Below are 19,163 nucleotides of genomic sequence, written 5' to 3'. Positions count from 1 at the left end.
TAATAACTGTACAGAACAATAATTTATACAATATAAACAAATACTTGTTGAAGTGTATTTATTATCAATAAAATTTTGATTGCATAACTTAAAAAATTTCTATTTTTAATTTGTTTATAAATGCTATTGTTTGAAAATATACAAATTAATTAAAATACTCTCGTAATTTATCCCGTAATGGTTTGTTCTGTAAGAAGCTGTCTGCGTAATCGCTCCTCTTGAGAATGAATATTTTCTTGCTCGATATCGTCGTGACTAGGATGCCATAATCTTGTGATTATTCTTTCTATGTTGATGGCATATACTGTGTGTGACGAGATACAGCTCTTGTGAATCTAAGAAAACAAAATTTTCAATCATTTTTGTTAAACTGATTAACATCTCAGGTAAAACTTTATTTTTATATTACAGAATAATAATGAAATGTACTTTTCTTACAATTTAATAAATAAATATACTTATATGTACTGTACATATTAGAGAAATCTAGATCAAGGAGACTCCACACATTTGGTATTGGCCCTTTGGTCCTACACAATATACTGACAAGGAGTGGGAAACAGCAAATACTGAATATTAGTGACAAGTAAATCATCCACACTACTCAGTATTGGCCTAATGTTTGCTCAGCATTCAGCAAATACCAAATGGAGGTATCTTCATCATTTATTGTTTTTGTATAATTTTAATATAAACTAATTCACATTCAACATGAACTGCAAAAAAATAAAACACGATGGCATTATGTTTTTCATTGTAACTAATAATGTATTGAGTGATGATAAAAATTTATTTATTTTCCATTATTCTTCTTTTCAACTTAATTACCAATTGAAAACACTTGGGATGAGAAAAACAAGTATGCTTAGAAGTATAAATAATGTATTCCAAGTTCTAATTAGTCTCATTTATAAAAATATTGAATAGAACCTGGAACAGCATCATACAGTGTTGTTATTATGCTTCCGTGCCACCAACCAAATGGCAAAAAAGCATTAAATATTATCATCATTTCAGTTAATTTATATATCATTTGTCTGCATTCATCACAAATTCACACTGTAAAGGAAAAAAAAAATACCATGAGAGCTTCAAGTAAATCGAATGGTGAAACGGGTGGAAGATGTTGAGTTCGACCACTACTAGCTATTTGTAGAGCTATTTCACTTTCACATTGATCAATTGTTGGCTTGATGCTTGGAACATGTTCACCAAGTGCAGAAATAGATGTCTGATTGCTAAAAATAAATTGTAGACACATTTACAACATGTACTGTATTTATACCTGTTTATAGTACTGTTTAAAATACCTGTTATCTGTTCGATCTGAGATTTTATTTGCATTTCTGATGTATGGATTAATGGGTGGTGTGCCCATTGCATACTGAAATTTTCCTTCTCTGACTTTATATGCATTTCTACGACTAAAAACAGCCATGAGAATTGTCTTTAATTGTTGCTGAAATACAAATAAAAAACATTCATGCAGCTTTATTCTATTATAGATATAAACATATGGTAATAAATTTCACTGAAATAGAAAAAAAAGATATTTTTCACTCACCTGAACAGCCAACATCATTAAACGAGCAGAATTATCATCCACTCCATCCAGACCACAATCCCATGCAGTAACAAACATTCTTCCATGGATCATGGATATATCAGGTAGAGTATAATCTCGGGAACAGAAAGATAATCTATTGTCTTCTTGAGGATCTTTGGCTACAGCATGTGGAGCATACTGTACAAAACTTACAGGTTGAAATCTGTGCTGTAAAAACAAATTTATATTATTAAAGAATTTTGAGTATAATTATAAATTGAATATTTTATCAAAAGTTCAACTTTTATTAAATTTAATTAAAAGTTTTGTTTAAATTTTTTTTTCAAAATAAAGCAATCATAATTAGAAATTTTTAATATTGATTATTAAATAAAATTTAACTCTTAATTTATCTTACTATAACTATTAATTTTGCTTTCTTTCAGTGCAAATGCCATCATTGCCATTATATTTTATCTACATCATCAATTAATATTTTAATTCAAAATATAACAACTAAAAGATCAGCACAAAATATATTTTACAAAGTATCACAATTGAAGACAAAAGATAGATAAAATTTAAAGATTTCCCACATCCTTCACAGCCCACAGGAACACACGACATTAATGGAGTTAACCTATTGATATTTTTTTAGGTTGAAAATAATGTAGGAAGACTGCAAATTTTAAGTGTATTTTGTCTTCAAGTACAATATTTGTAAAGTGTATGTACAATTGATATATCACTTTACTAAAATTAAACAAAATTTTGTTTTGACATTGATTTGCCATTAACTATCAACTTTGTAATTACAAAAACTAATAGTAATAAAAGTAAAACAAAACTATTTATAAAAGAAGTTTATTAAAAACAAGTTACTTAAAGTGTAGTTAAGATTACCGTATTTCTACATATATAACAATATGCACAAGCATACTCTTATATCCAAGTATAAAGCCCTGGTCACACTATGCAATTTCCAGCTGCGCGAGCGACTGCAACCGTGACGGCTCTTCCCGTTAACTAGTAATCCCCCCTCAAAAACTGGCACGACTGCAACCGCAACTAGGAACAAAAAGTTTGCTCTACTCACACAGATTGCAAACGCTCATCCAATCAGCAAACAAATGCCTTTGTGCCACGTCATACAGTGACAACATTGAAAATAGTTCGTCCTCATGGCAGTTAGTTAGAGGATTTATACTTTTACATAATCGAGATTGATTGAGCTTATTAGGGCTCACGAATACCTGTGGGATTTTAATTCTTCATTTTATTGAAGATTTTATCTTTTTGTGTATTCTCGCCAGCTATATCAAAATAATTAGCCTTTTTTTTATTTTATTCATTCCAGAAAAGGAACTGCTTACCATTTTAATAAGAAAAGTAGCTAAAATTCCGTAAATACTATGAAGTAGAACGTAAAATGCCTGTAAACTCACGGAAGTAGTCAAAAAGAAGCTACTGTAATTTTATTGGTTTATTTTAGGGTCATGTGTTTCCAAGTTGCAACGTCAACGAACAATGTGTGACCACAAGAAGACACGTGCGGCTCGTGCTTGTTGCAGTTACGGTCACTTGTGCAGCGGAAATTGCATAGTGTGACCAGGGCTTAAGAGTGCACAAACCTATAGATGAGGAAAAATCTGCACTATATTCTGCAAAGTATCTAAAAACTCTCTATGTTTAAAAATATTTATAATATTAAAAGCATTTTTTTTTTAAATTTTGCTTTTAATAATGGTTACCAGAGATGCCACTGAATAGTTATTGTATTTACATTCTTATAAGTCAAAACAAGGTTACACATAAGAGCATGCTCTTACATGCAAGGTATGCCTTTATAAATAATGCGGGATGTACGTTCAAAAAAAAAAAAAAAAAAACTGAATTAAAATGAATGATGATAAAATAACCAAGAAAATACCTCAAATGTAGCTCTCATAGGACGACATTTTCTCTTCAATTTTCCTTTTTTCTGTTTGTCTTTATTTTGAAAATGACTAGATGAATCCTTAACTGCTAGAAATATTGGCATTTATTTTGATTTATCTTCATTATTTGATCTATTTTTAAAATAAAAAATGCACTTACCATGACTCTGACAAAGACAGTGACATTTATTCAGTACTGCTAGTAGGAATTCATTATGTAAATGAACTAAAAATAGAGAGGGAAAAATACTATATTTTACAATCATCATCATCATCATAATCTTTGTTACAGTTAAGACATTCAATAAAATTAAACATTTTCAAAAATTTATTTTCAAATGACTTACATTGTTTCAAAAATGAACAATTTGTAAAATTTTTAAAATTATATTTAATTCTTTTAAGTTTTCTAAATTATAATATAAATTTGTAAGCATACTAATTAGAATAATTCTAAAAGAGAATACTAATTTCAAAACTACTAACAATTTAAATAGCATTTTAATGGAATTTCTGAAATCCTGCATAATTTTTTCTATTCAGATAAAAAAAAAAACCATATTACAGTAGAGCATCGATTATCCGACCCCCGATTAACCGACCGCGTTCTAGTCGGCAAATTCAAATGTCCACTAGTGATGTGGTGCCACAATATTTGGTTATGTCTTGGCTACTTTATTATTATTTTTGTTAAATCTTTGCATGTTATAGCTGACAGCACTGGCTCGACCATGAAAGGGAGGCTAGTATTTAAACCAGGCCTAACACACTATACTAATAATGTATTTTTTCGTACTTTTCGGTTATCCGACCAACCCCAGTCCCCAATTAAGTCGGATAATTGATGCTCTACTGTATATGTTTTCTGTAAATGAAATCTCAAAAATTTAAAATTGCTTGTGTCAATTTTTTTAGTCTATTACTCTGTTCAATTTAATAGAAATTTTATCAATTTAACCAATAAAAACATAAAAACCCTCCTAATAAAACTAGCTGATTAATACTAAATTAGCACATTACAAAATGAATTATTAAAAGCTTCAATTATAATTAGTATCAATGGTTGATCACTTCTCTGCTAAATATATGATATATATTTTGCATTAATGAATAAAATATTCTTTTATAACTGAACAAACCATACTGAATAATTGAGTTGATTATAGAGAATAATTGTAAAATTTCTTAAAATCTATTGTATATTTTTCAGTACTGTAGTTTATATTATATATATATAAACTACGGTATATATGAAAACTTTGGCCACAACCTCACTATTTATTTGTACATTTAAACACAAAATTGAAAAAACAAAAAGAAAAAACTTTTTACAAAGTCTCAAAAAATAATTTTTGAAGTATAATGCAAACAATTTTTAATACCATCGGAATTGAGCACAAAACTGCTGTAAAGAACTTATCATTAGTCCACTAATGACAGACAAATAGTCCAAAATGCATTTCCATTTTAGATAATAAAGTCTGTATAATCAATCACCCGACGTTCCTGTATGATAAATTCTGTACTGCAATTTTGTACTCACTTCTAATGATCTGAAAAAGAGAACAAGAAGCAATCAAGTTCTGACCAATTTTAATAAATATACATAAATATTTAAAGTTAAACAATTTGCTTCAGAAATGTGTAGTTTATATCATATTTGAGTTCCACATAATTTATTTAGAAACTTACCTATGTCTGGATTTAGCAATTTTCGAGCTTCAACATCAAAATTTTCTTTTGTAATCTACAAATTAAAAATAGATATACAAATGAACATTTTTTAGTCCTTTTTTAAAATTTACAATTTTAAAAATACTAGGTTACTAGAATAAAAATTCCAGGATGTAATATATCTATACAATAGTGAATGCAAAATAAAAAAAAATATTCATAAATATCCAATGTCACAAAAACTTTCAATTTGCATACAAACAGGCAAAGAAGAGCCTCTGCTCTTTACAATAAAAGTTTTTTCATTTTGTTAATGTTTGTGTTTTTCTTTAGAGTTTCTTCAAAATAATTAAATTTTTATGCTTTAGTGACAGTGTAAAATTTCTTCAATTTTAGTTAACTTGAAAGATAAAAAAAAGCAACTTGCTAGAACACCTTTAATTAGATGTTCCAATCCTAATCCAATATAAAACCAATTGAATAACTCAAATAGTTGAGTAAGAATGAAAGCTTGAAGTTTCAATAAAAGCCAGGTTGAGGCCAAAGTTTTAAATGCGAAAACAGGTACGTCGGACGTTCGGCGCTGCTTTCCTGTAAGTCTAGAAGTTTGACAATGGTAGTTGGAAAGTCAGTGGAATCATGCTTGACATTTCAAACGCCATTATCAAACTTCTAGGCTTACAGGAAAGCGGAGCTGAATGTCCGACGTACACGTTTTCACATTTAAAACTTCGGCCTCAACCTCGCTAAAAACTATGAAAGCAATTAACACAAGAAATGTCAAATTATTAACAATTTCTGCACATGCACAAAATACATTTTAGAACAGTATAAAGTTTATTAACCAATACACTTTAATTACATTATTCTATAATGTTTTTTGTGTCTGTAAGTAGTTTCTATAGGCATACAAAATAAATCATTTAGAAATGTTTTTGGTTCTTTCAGGATAAGAAGAAAAAATACAATTAAAACATTTTTAAAATTACATTCTTTAAATTTTATATATTTTGACACATTTACTAGAAATGAAACAACTAAATGCTTATCACATTGAACGCAACCAATCATTGAAAAAAAAAAAAAATAAATGATTATATTACATACATATCAGTTTGTTTCACATATAAATATTTAATGTGTAAAATCTAATAATTTGAAAGTACTTACTTTCTGACGAAACCATAACTTCATGTTCTGTAAATATCTGCATAAGAAAAAAAGAAACTTAATTAAACAGTTATATACATTTAATTTAAAAAGTAATGGATTTAATTATTTAATTGATGAAGTCTTAAAATTCTTAATGTTGTAAATATTTTTAATGATTGATTACTTTCTATCGGATTATTTAAGTAATTATATTCGCTTCTTCAATAATATTTTGTTGTATTTTTTTTATATATATACAAATTACATATCTTTGAACAACTAAAATTAATAATTGTTTTGTATCAACATTATAATATTCTATTCAAATGACACAGTAAATAAATTATATTTTTGTTAAAATTCTGTACTTCAAAAATTCAAACATTTATTTGTTTCAATTGATAGCTGGATGGCTGAAATGGTATAGGCCTTCATTCTGGAGGGCTCATTGGGCCATATAGATTCCACCTGTTATCCATTTGTACTTCCTTAATGCCAAGAATAAAGTTAGTTGAAAATTGAGAACAGATATAGATTGTATGATAGATAGTTAAATGGGGCCTCTGGTTTCCATATATGGTCTCATCTTTTGTCTATCTAACTCCGTTCTCAAGACTAAGGAAAGACAGATGAACGGGCGGGAGTTTATCGATCAATGATTTTTTCAAATTGCAGCCAATTAAGATTTTTCCATTACCACATGATCTCATTGTGAGCCTAAAAAAATCCATTAGGGTCGATTTACACACAACAGTGACGTGCCGGCACAGTGACCGTTTGGTGCATAAACATCGATAAATATCACACACAGCCAATCAGAATTTCATTTATGACACGTGATCTGTATTCTGTCAATCATACAAGTGTTGTACATGAAATTCTGATTGGCTATGTGCGATATTTATCGATGCTTACTGCACTGTGCCGGCACGTCACTGTTGTGTGTAAATCAACCCTTAATGGGCATAAAAAAAGGGACATATTAATGCCTACAAGGCAGAGAGTTTTTAACTTAAGCTTAATCAACCAGGTTATTTTCAGGCTACAATAAGAACGATTAAACTAATGAATGTGATTTAAAGGTAGGAACAATGCAAAATAGCATCTTAGTAAAAAATGGTTTTAGTTGAAATACATTAATTGAATCATTTGTATTAACTGATAGCTCAAAATAATTCAATTGATAAGGTTTAAGTTAATTATAAAATTTATTTTAATTGCATTGGTGAGAAGTTCAGATTAGTAAGGTTATGCTGGGTGCTATTAAAGAAGTAAATTGGTGTACCAGATTTGTAGTGATAGGTTATCCTTTGTGTAGTTCTCTCTAAGTGCAAGAAGTCACAACATAATTGTGGAGTTCTCAAAAAAGTACATCCCTACTACCCAATGCAGTGACTGCCACTTTCTCCACAACTTTTAACATTTTTTTGAAGCACCCTGCGTATAGAGGAAAGGAAGTCAAATAGGATTACAAATAAATATTTAAAACATATACAGAGATTTTTTCACAGAATCATCTCCAATAAGACTAATAATTGTCTTATGTAGACTGTTTTAATCAGGATTAAAACTGACTATGTAAGACAATTATTAGTCTAAGCAGAGGTGACTTTGAAAAATTTCTGCATACGTTTAATGAAGAAGTCTGCAGTCGTGATTTAGTTGTCTAAATCATTGTGTGTAAATAAATATTTAAATGTGAATTAAACACAGTATTTGTTAAAATACATAGCACACATTAATTTTACAAATTTGTCATGTCTTTATAAAATAATCTGACTTCTTTTCATTTTGGCTGGAACATTTTATTTCAAAAAAATTGTAACCTTTACAGGATGTTAATGATCTTAAGCAGAGAAAATCATCTTAAAAAGTTGCATCAAAGGTCATCAGAAAGTAATATCGTTCATATAAATCATAAACAGGCTTATGAGAAGATATAAGCATGTTTCATGTTTATTAATTGTAATATAAAATTGTCAGAAATATCAAGTTACTAGTGTCTTAGAAAGTTTTGTGACTTCAAAAAATAGATTTTATGTCTTAATTTTACTCATTAAACATAGCCTGACTTCGAATGAGTTAAGGCCGATGCATACAGACAATAAAATTAAGATGACAATCAGTGTCAATGAACCACCCATCATCTCTCAACCTTCAGACTCAGTTATCTTTGTTACTTACAACTGCTACTAGTCTGCTGCTTATAGCAATGATTATCACAACCAATCATCTCTAATTACTTTGACAAGCCACAAGGATAAGTAGCTAGATTATTTAGATGACATTAATCGTCATCTTGTTTTTTGATTATTGGATTATGGAGTATGACCATAAAGTTGAATAAATTAAACGAGAATAATATTGGTTGAAATGCCTTTTTGCTAGGCATTTCAACCAATAGATTTACAACAAAATGGCTGTTTTTAAAACTGAAGCTGTAAATATTACTAATGCAGTCTTATCCAAAATATTTTTCTCAGACTGCTTTACATAGGCAGTTATTTGTGTCATTTCATCTTTCTATCTCCAATTAATATACCTGAGTGAATTTGGAAATATTATCTGATGCCATTTTATTTGCAATGTGAACTAACTCCACTTGTACTAAATTAAGCAGAATTAGTACTTTATCACCAACACATTTGTAGTGCATTCAACTCTATAAAAAATTATTCTTAATTCTGCACATGCATCAGCATTGACTCAAATCATTATCTCACACTAATACAGGAACATTATGATACAGTCAAAGATCAAATCTTCAAAACCATATGATTTCATCTATTCCTAGTCCTTCATATTTCCTATGCCTAGTAGAGCAGCTTTAGAATGAATAAGAAAGCAAATAAAAGTCTGTTTTATTTGAAATGGACTGTCATTCACTCACTTGGGAGTCCATAAATTACATCTGCATTTTCCTAAAATTTTTACTTCCCCTCTCCCAATTTATTCAAGTTTTTGTAACTCTCCTCTCTTTGGACATTGAACAAAACTCAACCCCTTAAAACCTTTATCACCACGAATGACAGAAATGAAACATACAAGAAATTTTTGAAATAAATATAATAAAATGCATAAACTGCATAAAATTTAATGAAATAAAACAGATGTCCACTGAAGTTCAACCCCCTTGTCTGACTCTGTCCTAGTTGTCATAACCCCTACCCCCTCTTCCAGTGCAGATGTCATTTATGGATATCCGTTTTGCCAGGCAATAATAGAGTTGCCAACTGTTCAAAATTTCAGTTATTTTTTTTTTATCCCTTTTTCCTCTTGAGAAGTTGCTACCACTAATTGTAATCCAAATTATTTTCATTTCCATTAGTATGAATGTTTTTTAGTTCTCTAGTTTTCTCTCTTTCCATCCAATGAACACAGAGAGGATCTGTTCGTACACATCACCTAATGATATCTTTTAGTTTAATTACTGGTACCAATGAACACTGTTACTTAACCTTTAATTCCAGTAACAGTGTTTAATGCAATATCGAACTAACGCTTTCAACCTTACCCAAGGTCGAAAGCATTAGTTCAATTCTAAGATTCTAGTTAAAAGCTTTGATTCTAAGCATTCTGCTTTTGGAATACAATTGGTTTAAGAACCTAAAGCATACCTTGGGTAAGGTCGATAGCATTAGTTCAATATTGCATTAAATGCCACGTTACTGGAATTAAAGGTTAAGTAACAGTATGCACATCACCATTAGGCCCAAAATGGCAGTAGCAGGATGGTGAGGAACCAGGCTCGACTTAACTGGAACAGACCTCCCACAAAAAATTCCAGTGTTTTACTCATCCAGTCAATCCATAATTCCCAGAACGACAGGATGACACCTTAACCACTTTGGCCATCCAGCCATCTCGTCATCATCCAGGAGAAGAAGAAACGTTCTGAAGACTGTAGTTTTCTTTAGCTCGTCACTTTTTTCACAATGTGTTCAGATTTTGCTACTCCAAAAGTAGGCAATGCACCCAGAGAACAGTATAGCTTAAAATTACTTCAATCTAGACTGGCGACTCCCAAACTTTTTCAAGCCACAACTCCTTGGTTTGACAAACCTACACCAGATGCCTCCAATCCATTTTCCCTCGTGCGAGAAAGCCTCTAAAATATTTTTAGAAAAACTCTTCTTACTTAGCATCCTTACATACACCATTCTCCACGTCTGGAAACCATTAAACTCAACGCTTCTTCATATCTGTTTTAACGGAGGAAAGGGAAAGGTCACCAGCAACCCGAACCCTCGCTGTGTGAGGATTCGAGAAAAGAAGCAAGGGGGCACTGGAGGCAGGGTCCTGACCACCGCCTCCAGCGCCCCCTTGCTTCTTTTTGTCCCATAGATTTAGTCACTGCCCCATCACTTTGGGAACCAAACATTAGACCTTTCAGTGATTATTTTGTAGTAAAAACAGGATATTATTACATTTACCTGAAAATTAAACGTAATCTCAAGAGTTATACACACATGAAATTCGAAATCTCGACGCTTTGACATTTTGACAATCAATCATATTCAAATTTGGCGGCTGAAAAAATGCAACAAAATGGCGCCAATTTGCGTGTCCGAGAAATTTAAAGTTTTTAAGAATATAAAATCCCCGACGAATTTTCGCCGCGCAATTAATTTACTTAACGACATTAAGCTTTTATATTTAATATTCTAGTTAATTTCTCGTTGACGTAATTAAAAACGAATTAACAAATCTCTCATATTTACGTGGAACTGGAATAAAAGATATTAGAATACGTACATTTTAAAATCGTCGCCGAGTGCGTCGCTTAATTTCTTTCTGGCTAAATTAATTTGACTTCTGGACATCGACGACATTTTATTTTAATTATATTTTTCTAACAAATGAAGTGGATCGACGTTAACTTTACATCACAGTGTTGCCACATCAAATGTCAAAATTATCGGCAGACGAACATCAAACTTATTATTTTTATACAATGTCGTATATTGTAATTTAATAATACTTTGTTTCTCGTAATATTAATTATAAAAATGTAATTAGAATATAAATTTTTCAAATTAATAAAATAGTTTAAATATTTTCATATACAGTTTTTGCCTTGCGGCTATTACCCCTTTTTTTAATTTCTTGGCTCCGTGCGGGCACTTTTTTCGTACCCATCGTGGGTTTTCGTCGGATGGCCGAGCGGTCAAGATAGCAGCCTACTGCTCTGGGGGATCCGGGATCGAATCCAAACGGGTCGAAAAATTTCCAGGAATTTTTCGGGAGGTGTCCGTCCGGATATGTCGGGGCCCGTCCCTCACCACCCGGCTGCCCCATTGTGGATCCTGACCGAACTCATAATGGACTTGCTAAAAGAGTCCCTCTTAGTGCCCACAGGGCGGGAAAAGTTATTTAAAAAAAAAAACAACTCATCGTGGGTTATGTCAAATTTATGATTTTGCTACCGGGTGGTGAGATACAAGGCCGACAGACTGCATATGAAAAAGTTTTGAGATTTTTCTCCGAATTATCAAAGTGACAAGCTGACTTTTAACCGCTTCGGCTATTTGACCGCTTTTCTCTCTCTTCATTAATTATTTCGCAAGGGGTAAGTTATTTTTGCCAGAACCGCAATGATTGATTTGACGAGACAAGGAAACGTAACACAAATGCAAAAATGTCAAGAGAGCGCCTGTCGAGAGGATCACTATGTAAAACTGAGTTTTATTTAGATGTATGCATGTGAAGAAAACCCGTAAAACTTTACGTGACCAGTCGGCTTGTCACCGTTTAGTAGTTTTATCCAACAGGCCACAATGGACACCTATGTGGGTCAACTCGCCCCGGTTTCCCAGAGGCTTATTTAGAACAGGAAGAGTAAAAATACACGTGAATGGCCGACTGGCTAAGCGATTTTTTTAAAAAACTCTTTTCGCCCTGTGGACACTAAGAGGGCCTTTTTCAGCAAGCCCATTATGAGTTCGGTCAGGCCCACAATGGGGCAGCCGGGTGGTGAGGAACGGGGCGAACGGACCACCCCCGAAAAATTCCCGGAAAGCTCGGCATCCGGCCATCTGGCTGAGCAATTAAGGTGGTAACTAACCGCTCTGGGAACCCGGTATCAAATCGACTCGAAAATTCTCTGGGCATCTTTGGAGAGTGGTTTGCTCCGGATATTTCGGACCCTCACCACTCGGCCTCCTCATTGCGACATAGCCAAACCCATAATGGGCTTGCTAAAAAAAAAGCCTTTTTAGCGACCAGGGCGGAAAGAATTTTAAAATATATATATTTGTTAAAGAAGATATAAAGCAACTTTCTATTAATTCATATTACATTTTTGGAAAAATATCTTTACATTTATATTAATTATAACTTTAACTTAAAAATAAACGAAGATAAAATGATCGACGTCAACGTAACTTTCATTCAAGTTGACAGCTGTGTTTATTTATCTTAAATTTACGAAGCCTCATTTCTATTGGTTATATGACGTTGACTGTTGAATCTACTCACCAATCATATTAACTATAACATTTCAGTATCAAAATCATGTTAGGGTAGTTTAGTTTTGAAGATCCGTAAATACACGTCACCTCCATTTTGCCTTCCAAGGGAGAAGATGGCAACCAAAGCTTGATCAGAAGGAAATATTGAGTCGTGCAGAAGATGTTTGCAGACGAAGTAAGTTCGTATTTTTTATTAAAATTAATTAAATGAATCGTTTCTGTAATCGAACTAAAACCATATTTTCCTCCAATATGAGTAGTTTTAGTGTTTGTAAAGTAATTGAAATGCATCTTGCATGAGTAGAATGTCAAAATTTATAAAAAAGGGATGAAAAAATTTAAATGTAAGATTAATTATTTGATTTTTGGTTTATGCAGAAACGATTTATTTCGATAAAATAATTAATTTCACATTTGAAATTGATAGAAAACATGTGTAGACTTACACACAAGCATGTATACTGATGAATGCACTTTGTTCTCTTAAAAAAATTTAATGAAAGATCATCAAAATTTATTCTGTTTACTAATGGTTTTGTTAACAAATTTTAATTGCCTTTATTTATTTTTTGCAGTAAATTAAAATGTTTCTCTAAATACACACATGTAAACACTTAAAGCAAAAAAAAAAAAGAAAAAAAAAAGTGTTCATAAACATCATCAAAACTGAAGCAGAATTTATTAAAAAATGCTTTAAAATATCTTATTATTTTTTAAAAGTAATTATCTGAAAATGATTATTAAGCATATTGCATTAAAATGATTTTGTAGTTTGCTTTAAAATAGTATTTAAAATTCCATATGGGTTTAAAGAACGTGAAGTGTGAAGTTACTTATCCGAAGTAAAAGGTAGCAAGACAGGATTTTATTATTATTATTATTATTTATATTGATTTATTAGAGCTATTTACAAATTAATATATATTTTTTGTTAGGATTGTGATGTGGATAAATGCGTTAAATTTTAATTATTTAATATATTGGATGAATAGCGTTAAGATGTCGATGTTTTTTCTTCGGTTTAGAGCAATAAAATTGAAAGAAAATATTTTATTTATAATACATATTTTCTAAATAATTATCTTGAAGCTTTATTTGCAATTTGATTTACTTTTATATATCTTGAAGGGCATTATCACTTAAATTTAGGTCAGAGTAAGGCCAAGGCATTCAGCCAATTTCCCAACTTGACTGATGTATAGAAATTTATATAGGAATTTGATCAACATTAATTTATTGGTGTAAAAAACAATAATAATATATATAAAATAAATTTATTAAAAAGTTACAATGATAAATTTGTTTTTTTTTAATATTTAACTATACGGGAAATGAATTAAAAACACATGTTAAAAATTGATTTTATTTATATATTTTTGTTAAATTTTGAATAAAGTAAAATGTATATATAAAAGAATGAATGAAGTTTGGAACAATTCTTTCTCTTAATTATCTATGCAAGTTATTTTCTATATTTAATTTAGGTCTTGGAATTCATATTTTTATTGAAAAACTCTAGAAAATGTTCTGATTCTATAATATATGACAATAACCATACTCAATATTAGGTCAGCATTGCATATTTTTCTTCAGCTATAAATGCTTCAGGTATTATCTAGATTGAAGATGGAATTATATAAGATAATCAAATGCAATGAAATATAATTTATTCCTTTTGCAAAATAAAGAACCAAATATTTTAGTAAACAAACTGTAGACCTTAATATGTGATATCTATTTAGAGATCTTAAGGCAAATATATACCATACGTTCTATCTTCGAGTTGATCTTATGTTATTAGGACTTACATACACTTTAAGGGTTGATTTACACACAACAGTGACGTGCCGGCACAGTGCAGTAAGCATCAATAAATATCACACATAGCCAATCAGAGTTTCATGTACGACACTTGTATGATTGACAGAATACAGATCACGTGTTGTGGTTGAAACTCTGATTGGCTATGTGTGATATTTATCAATGTTTATGCACCAAATGGTCACTGTGCCGGCACGTCACTGTTGTGTATAAATCGACCCTAAATGTTTGTGTATTGATTAAGTTTAAGTAGCTGGTAATTGTTGTTATTGTACAAATTGAATTTTAATATATATTTTATTATTATTATTATTATTATTATCATGCTTTACTGAAATAAAAGATGAAAATACTAGAATTGTTAAACATGCTTCTAGTAGTAGATAACACAATATATTCCGATAAGTGCTTGCTAATAGTTTTGTGTGTCATTCATGCCAGGAAGTCAGTAACTTCGAAAGCTTCTAAATTTTTTAAAATAAATATTAAATCGTATCAAATGGAATTTTTTCATAAAACTGAAGGAAATCACCATAAATATTTTAGTGTATTGATTTTGTTTTGACATGTGGAAGAATAATATGAATTATGAATGAAAAAAAATTGAATTGTCAGTTTTTAAATTCTATTAAATTTTAGTGGTTTTTATGAGAATTTTCTATCAAACATGTTCTTTTTATTGAAATAATTTTAAATTTTATACAAATTAAAATTATTAATAGATTGCTACTGACATGTGTAGAAAAATTGCCTTCAGTAGACTATTTAAGTACATGTTAAAAAGTGTAATAACTCAAGATATAATAAAATCAGTGTCTTTGTTTTGAAAAATATTAATTCTTTTGTTTTCCTTGTAGAACTGTAAATTTCTTGTGGTTTTTAGTTTAAATTGTGGAACATCTTATTATATGATAACAGAAGATAAGAATTTGGGTCAACAGCGATGGTTTTGGATAAACAGAACTAAATTCTAGTTATGTACCTATTAGTTATGGTACAAATGATGAGCCACATTTCCTGAAAACAATTCATTTAAGATAGAGTAAAACTAAATGATTAAACAAAAAAGCATTGTTTTTGGGTTTCTTTATCAAGAACAGAACATCTTTCTGATGACATTTGTGTTTTGGCACTAAAATACAATGTTGTTTCTATTGTAGCCGAGTTGACACAATATAACATAGTTTGTACAGTACATGTCAACCTAAAACGACATGAAACATAACTGTAACTCAGTGACAGATATGTTAAAATACAACAATTTCTGTTACTGTATATTTTATTCATACAATATTACACAAAATTTAATACATCAGCTGACTCAACTTTCTCTTCCTTTATGTAAATATGAGATGAGATTATGTCGTTAGAAATTTAATAATGTTAATCGAAAAATATTTGGTAATGCTGAAAATATTTGGGAACATTTATTTACATTCATTTTTTATGTTGCTATTTATTCGTTTCATTTAACACAATATACGCACAATATTTTTTGTAATACGTATGTAAGCAAAAAGTATCAAATCACAAGGTGCTAAAAAGAATCTATAAGGATAAAGAGCTTATAAAAAAACCGTAAACAAAGAAAGATAGCATATCTTGGCCACCTTCAAGCAATAATTAATAGAAATGTTGAAGACAAGAGGAGAGAGTAAGATGAGGATGGACAACATTTTGAGCTGGGCTGGGTTTTCTAGAGACTTCTTATTGTAAATGAGATATATATAAATAATTTACTTTAATGTTATACTATGCATTTCCTTTGGAATATGACGCGATGGAATTTCTTTGATATTTTTTTCGTTTTTACCAAGTTGAAATCTATAAGAAAATGTATAAAAATCCTATGCAGTTTTTTACCTGCAGACCTGTGTAATTTATGTAAGCATTCTTGTGTTAATAAAAATTGCTAGGGAAAAGTAGTTAGTTTGCTTTATCAAAGATTTGTATTAATGATTTTCAGGGTCAAGGTTGCATAATTTATAGCGTTAAGGCTCAATAAGCAATCAGAATCTCTAAATTATAATAATTTGAATTAATTTACTAAATAATGTTAGATTAATTTATTTACAAGAACAAATTTATGTTCTAAATGATTTTCAAATTAAACAAAATGAGATGTATTTGCCGTATAAGAGTGGAGCAGAATATCAGAGTGATTTAACAAAACAAAGCTAAAAGAAATCTGTAATTTTTTTTGTTGATTGTTTGAAAAAGTTGAAAATATTTTTGATGCAAAAGGAATAAAAAAAAAAAAAAAAAAAAGCTAAATTTGGCAGAATGGCCAAACCCAGCATCACTGTGTACACTTCCCGATATGCAAACATGTGCATGTGTTTGCATGGGACCACATACATTTAAAGGGGTGTCCTTAAACTTTAACCTCTATTTTCTGAGTGCAGTAGAATGGTCTGTTAAAACTAGACATTTTAATTGCTGTACAATAGGAGGTTAAACTAGTCTTTGCTTACTAGAAGAAAATCTATTCTATGTCAAAATTACATTTCTCTGTTTTGAGTGTTTGAGCAATGGAACAGCTTTTTCCTTGAAGAAGGCCTCCAAATGTGGCTGAAAATGTTTGTAATTTGAGATAAACATTGCTGGAGCGAGTAAGGAAGGTGTTTTTTGTGTGTCAGTGTATGTTGAAAAGTTCTAGTATATTAACTATATGGAACATTTATTACAGTACCACTTTTTACTGTTCATTTTGAAAAGTAAAAAGCAACCATTGCTGGAAATAGGGTTATTTCATGGTGGTTGTGTAGGTAATTTATAGTTTGGTTTAACAAATTCTGGTAAAAATTTTGGTTAATGTAACCCTTGGTGCCAAGATGGCAGTTTGTCTCTGATTCCAGCAAGGAAACAGTGGGATGCACGTTCTAACCTAACCTAACCCGACCTATTCTAATAAATTACCATAATTATTAGCATCCAAATTATTAGAATAGGTTAGGTTAGGTTAGAACGTGCGTCCCACTGTTTCTTTGCTGGAATCGGAGATGAGCCGCCATCTTGGCACCAAGGGTTACATTAACTAACATGTTTGTTTGCTTTATCACATGAAAATTAACACCGTAATGAACACCTTTTCATCATGGCAATCTACGATGCATTTTTTCCCTTTTCGAGATGATTTCAAAATTTTTATCTTTGATTCTATAGAAATAGTCTCTCTTGAACATGATTGTTTACTTGCATTAAGCATAATATAGGACTGGAATTTAATTCATAACAAACAAATTATTCCAGTATAGTTTTAAGAAAAATTTGTGATATTCATCTAGAATAATTAATAACCAATTAAATAAAAGTCAAAATAACTTAATTAGCGATGATATTCTTTAAAAGTACTCAAATATACAATCTGAATATTGTTAATTTAAACACAATCGTGTTATTCTAGCAAAGATAAATTTAAAGCAGGAAGTGTTTTCGATCTTACTTTAATGGTCGTCATCAGGTAATGAATGCATTTGTTGATAGAATAAAAAATAATGGTTTTTGAATTGAATTTATCCTTGCTGGAATTACGTGGTAGTGTTTTGTCTCCAGTTTTGTTTATTTTCATATTAAGTTTTGATTGATATCAAAGTAGAGTTTTAAAAAAATATGTAGCATATTTTTAATAGATTAATATCTTAACGTATTTTAATGTACTGTACATGGAATACATGTATCAAGTTTTGTAGTGTATGGAATGTAAATTGTAACATTTGACATAGTCAGTCCAATATAAAACCACAGTATCTTTAACTAGAATTAAGAAAGTACTGTTCAGAAATGAAAAACCTGAATATTTAGATGTGGAAAATTAAATACTTTTAGACTTTTCACGTATGATTCCATGCAGACATGTTGCAGTAATGATATAGTGCGTCTGTTTCTCTCTCTATAATTCTCGCTGTGATTAAGTGAATATAATATATATTTTTTAAAATTATATATTTTTTTTTTATAAGAATTATATTTAGTTTATTATTTTCTTAAATTTTTTGCCAATGGATGGCACTGTGTGTAAAGTCAGAGAATGGAATGTAGATAGAAATTAATTAATTTATAGAAATTGAATTGATATTTTGGGCTGGGATGTATGACATTATCTAAGTTAGAAGTATATGAATGTGACTGCTGAGTTTCTTAGCAATTGGTCGAACAGCCTAGGAGTGTATAGCAAACATCCTCATTTATATATAGATATACAAAAATTAAGCTATACACAGTAAACAATTTGTATGTAGCAAATAATACAATAGGGGATGTTTATCATTTGCTGACTTCAAACAAGGCCCACCATGCGTATGACAAAGGTGTTGTGTTCCTGTGGTTGACTGCAGTGCCTTTAAATTTAGCTCTATATACAGTAAACTCCCGATTATCCAGGCTAATGGTGGGGAGAGGTGGCACGGATAATCAAAAAACACGGATAATTTGAACTATAATTATTTATTTCTAAAATACAACATTGTACATTTCTGAGGCAGACAATTATTTTAGCATGTTTAATGTTCATTATTATTAAGAAAATCTGTGATTTTGGTTTGTTTGCAGGAATCTTTTAAT

The 19,163-nt window shown here is 30.4% G+C and overlaps 2 protein-coding genes across 3 annotated transcripts in view; one reads left to right on the top strand and one right to left on the bottom strand.

Moving 5' to 3' along the window:
• On the bottom strand, positions 1-11,221 carry LOC136987178 (transcriptional adapter 1-like). Of its 2 annotated transcripts, none has more exons than XM_067284867.1 (9): positions 11,065-11,221; positions 6,328-6,364; positions 5,176-5,230; positions 3,644-3,709; positions 3,477-3,571; positions 1,565-1,774; positions 1,311-1,459; positions 1,082-1,238; positions 1-335 (listed from the first exon to the last, which is right to left on the bottom strand). In XM_067284867.1, exons 1-9 carry the CDS (start codon positions 11,139-11,141, stop codon positions 168-170), a joined length of 1,014 nt encoding a protein of 337 aa, XP_067140968.1. In that variant the 5' UTR covers positions 11,142-11,221; the 3' UTR covers positions 1-167. The 2 variants fall into 2 exon arrangements, with proteins under 2 accessions (XP_067140968.1, XP_067140969.1); XM_067284868.1 differs by having other exon boundaries at positions 2-335; positions 3,477-3,568.
• A 1,703-nt stretch (positions 11,222-12,924) lies between these two features.
• Positions 12,925-19,163, top strand: part of Surf4 (Surfeit locus protein 4) — a 36,061-nt gene continuing 29,822 nt past the window's right edge. Inside the window, exon 1 of the mRNA XM_067284826.1 lies at positions 12,925-12,954. Coding sequence (XP_067140927.1) covers positions 12,940-12,954 — 15 coding nt within the window. The 5' untranslated portion in view covers positions 12,925-12,939. The remainder of the gene's footprint in view (positions 12,955-19,163) is intronic.

The sequence above is a fragment of the Centruroides vittatus genome, unplaced genomic scaffold (genome assembly GCF_030686945.1).
Source record: "Centruroides vittatus isolate TY-2023 unplaced genomic scaffold, ASM3068694v2 scaffold_1478, whole genome shotgun sequence".
In the NCBI taxonomy this organism is placed as follows: Eukaryota; Metazoa; Arthropoda; class Arachnida; order Scorpiones; family Buthidae; genus Centruroides; species Centruroides vittatus.
Note: the sequence above shows the minus strand (reverse complement) of the source record. Positions and strands in the feature narration are given on the sequence as shown.

Excerpts from the sequence above, each read along its gene's own strand:
- LOC136987178 (XM_067284867.1), bottom strand. The coding sequence starts at position 11,141 with ATGTCGTCGATGTCCAGAAGTCAAATTAATTTAGCCAGAAAGAAATTA. Across the intron at positions 3,572-3,643 it reads CTGTCTTTGTCAGAGTCATG|CAGTTAAGGATTCATCTAGT; the intron begins GTAAGTGCATTT and ends CAATATTTCTAG. Across the intron at positions 336-1,081 it reads ATTTACTTGAAGCTCTCATG|ATTCACAAGAGCTGTATCTC; the intron begins GTATTTTTTTTT and ends TTGTTTTCTTAG.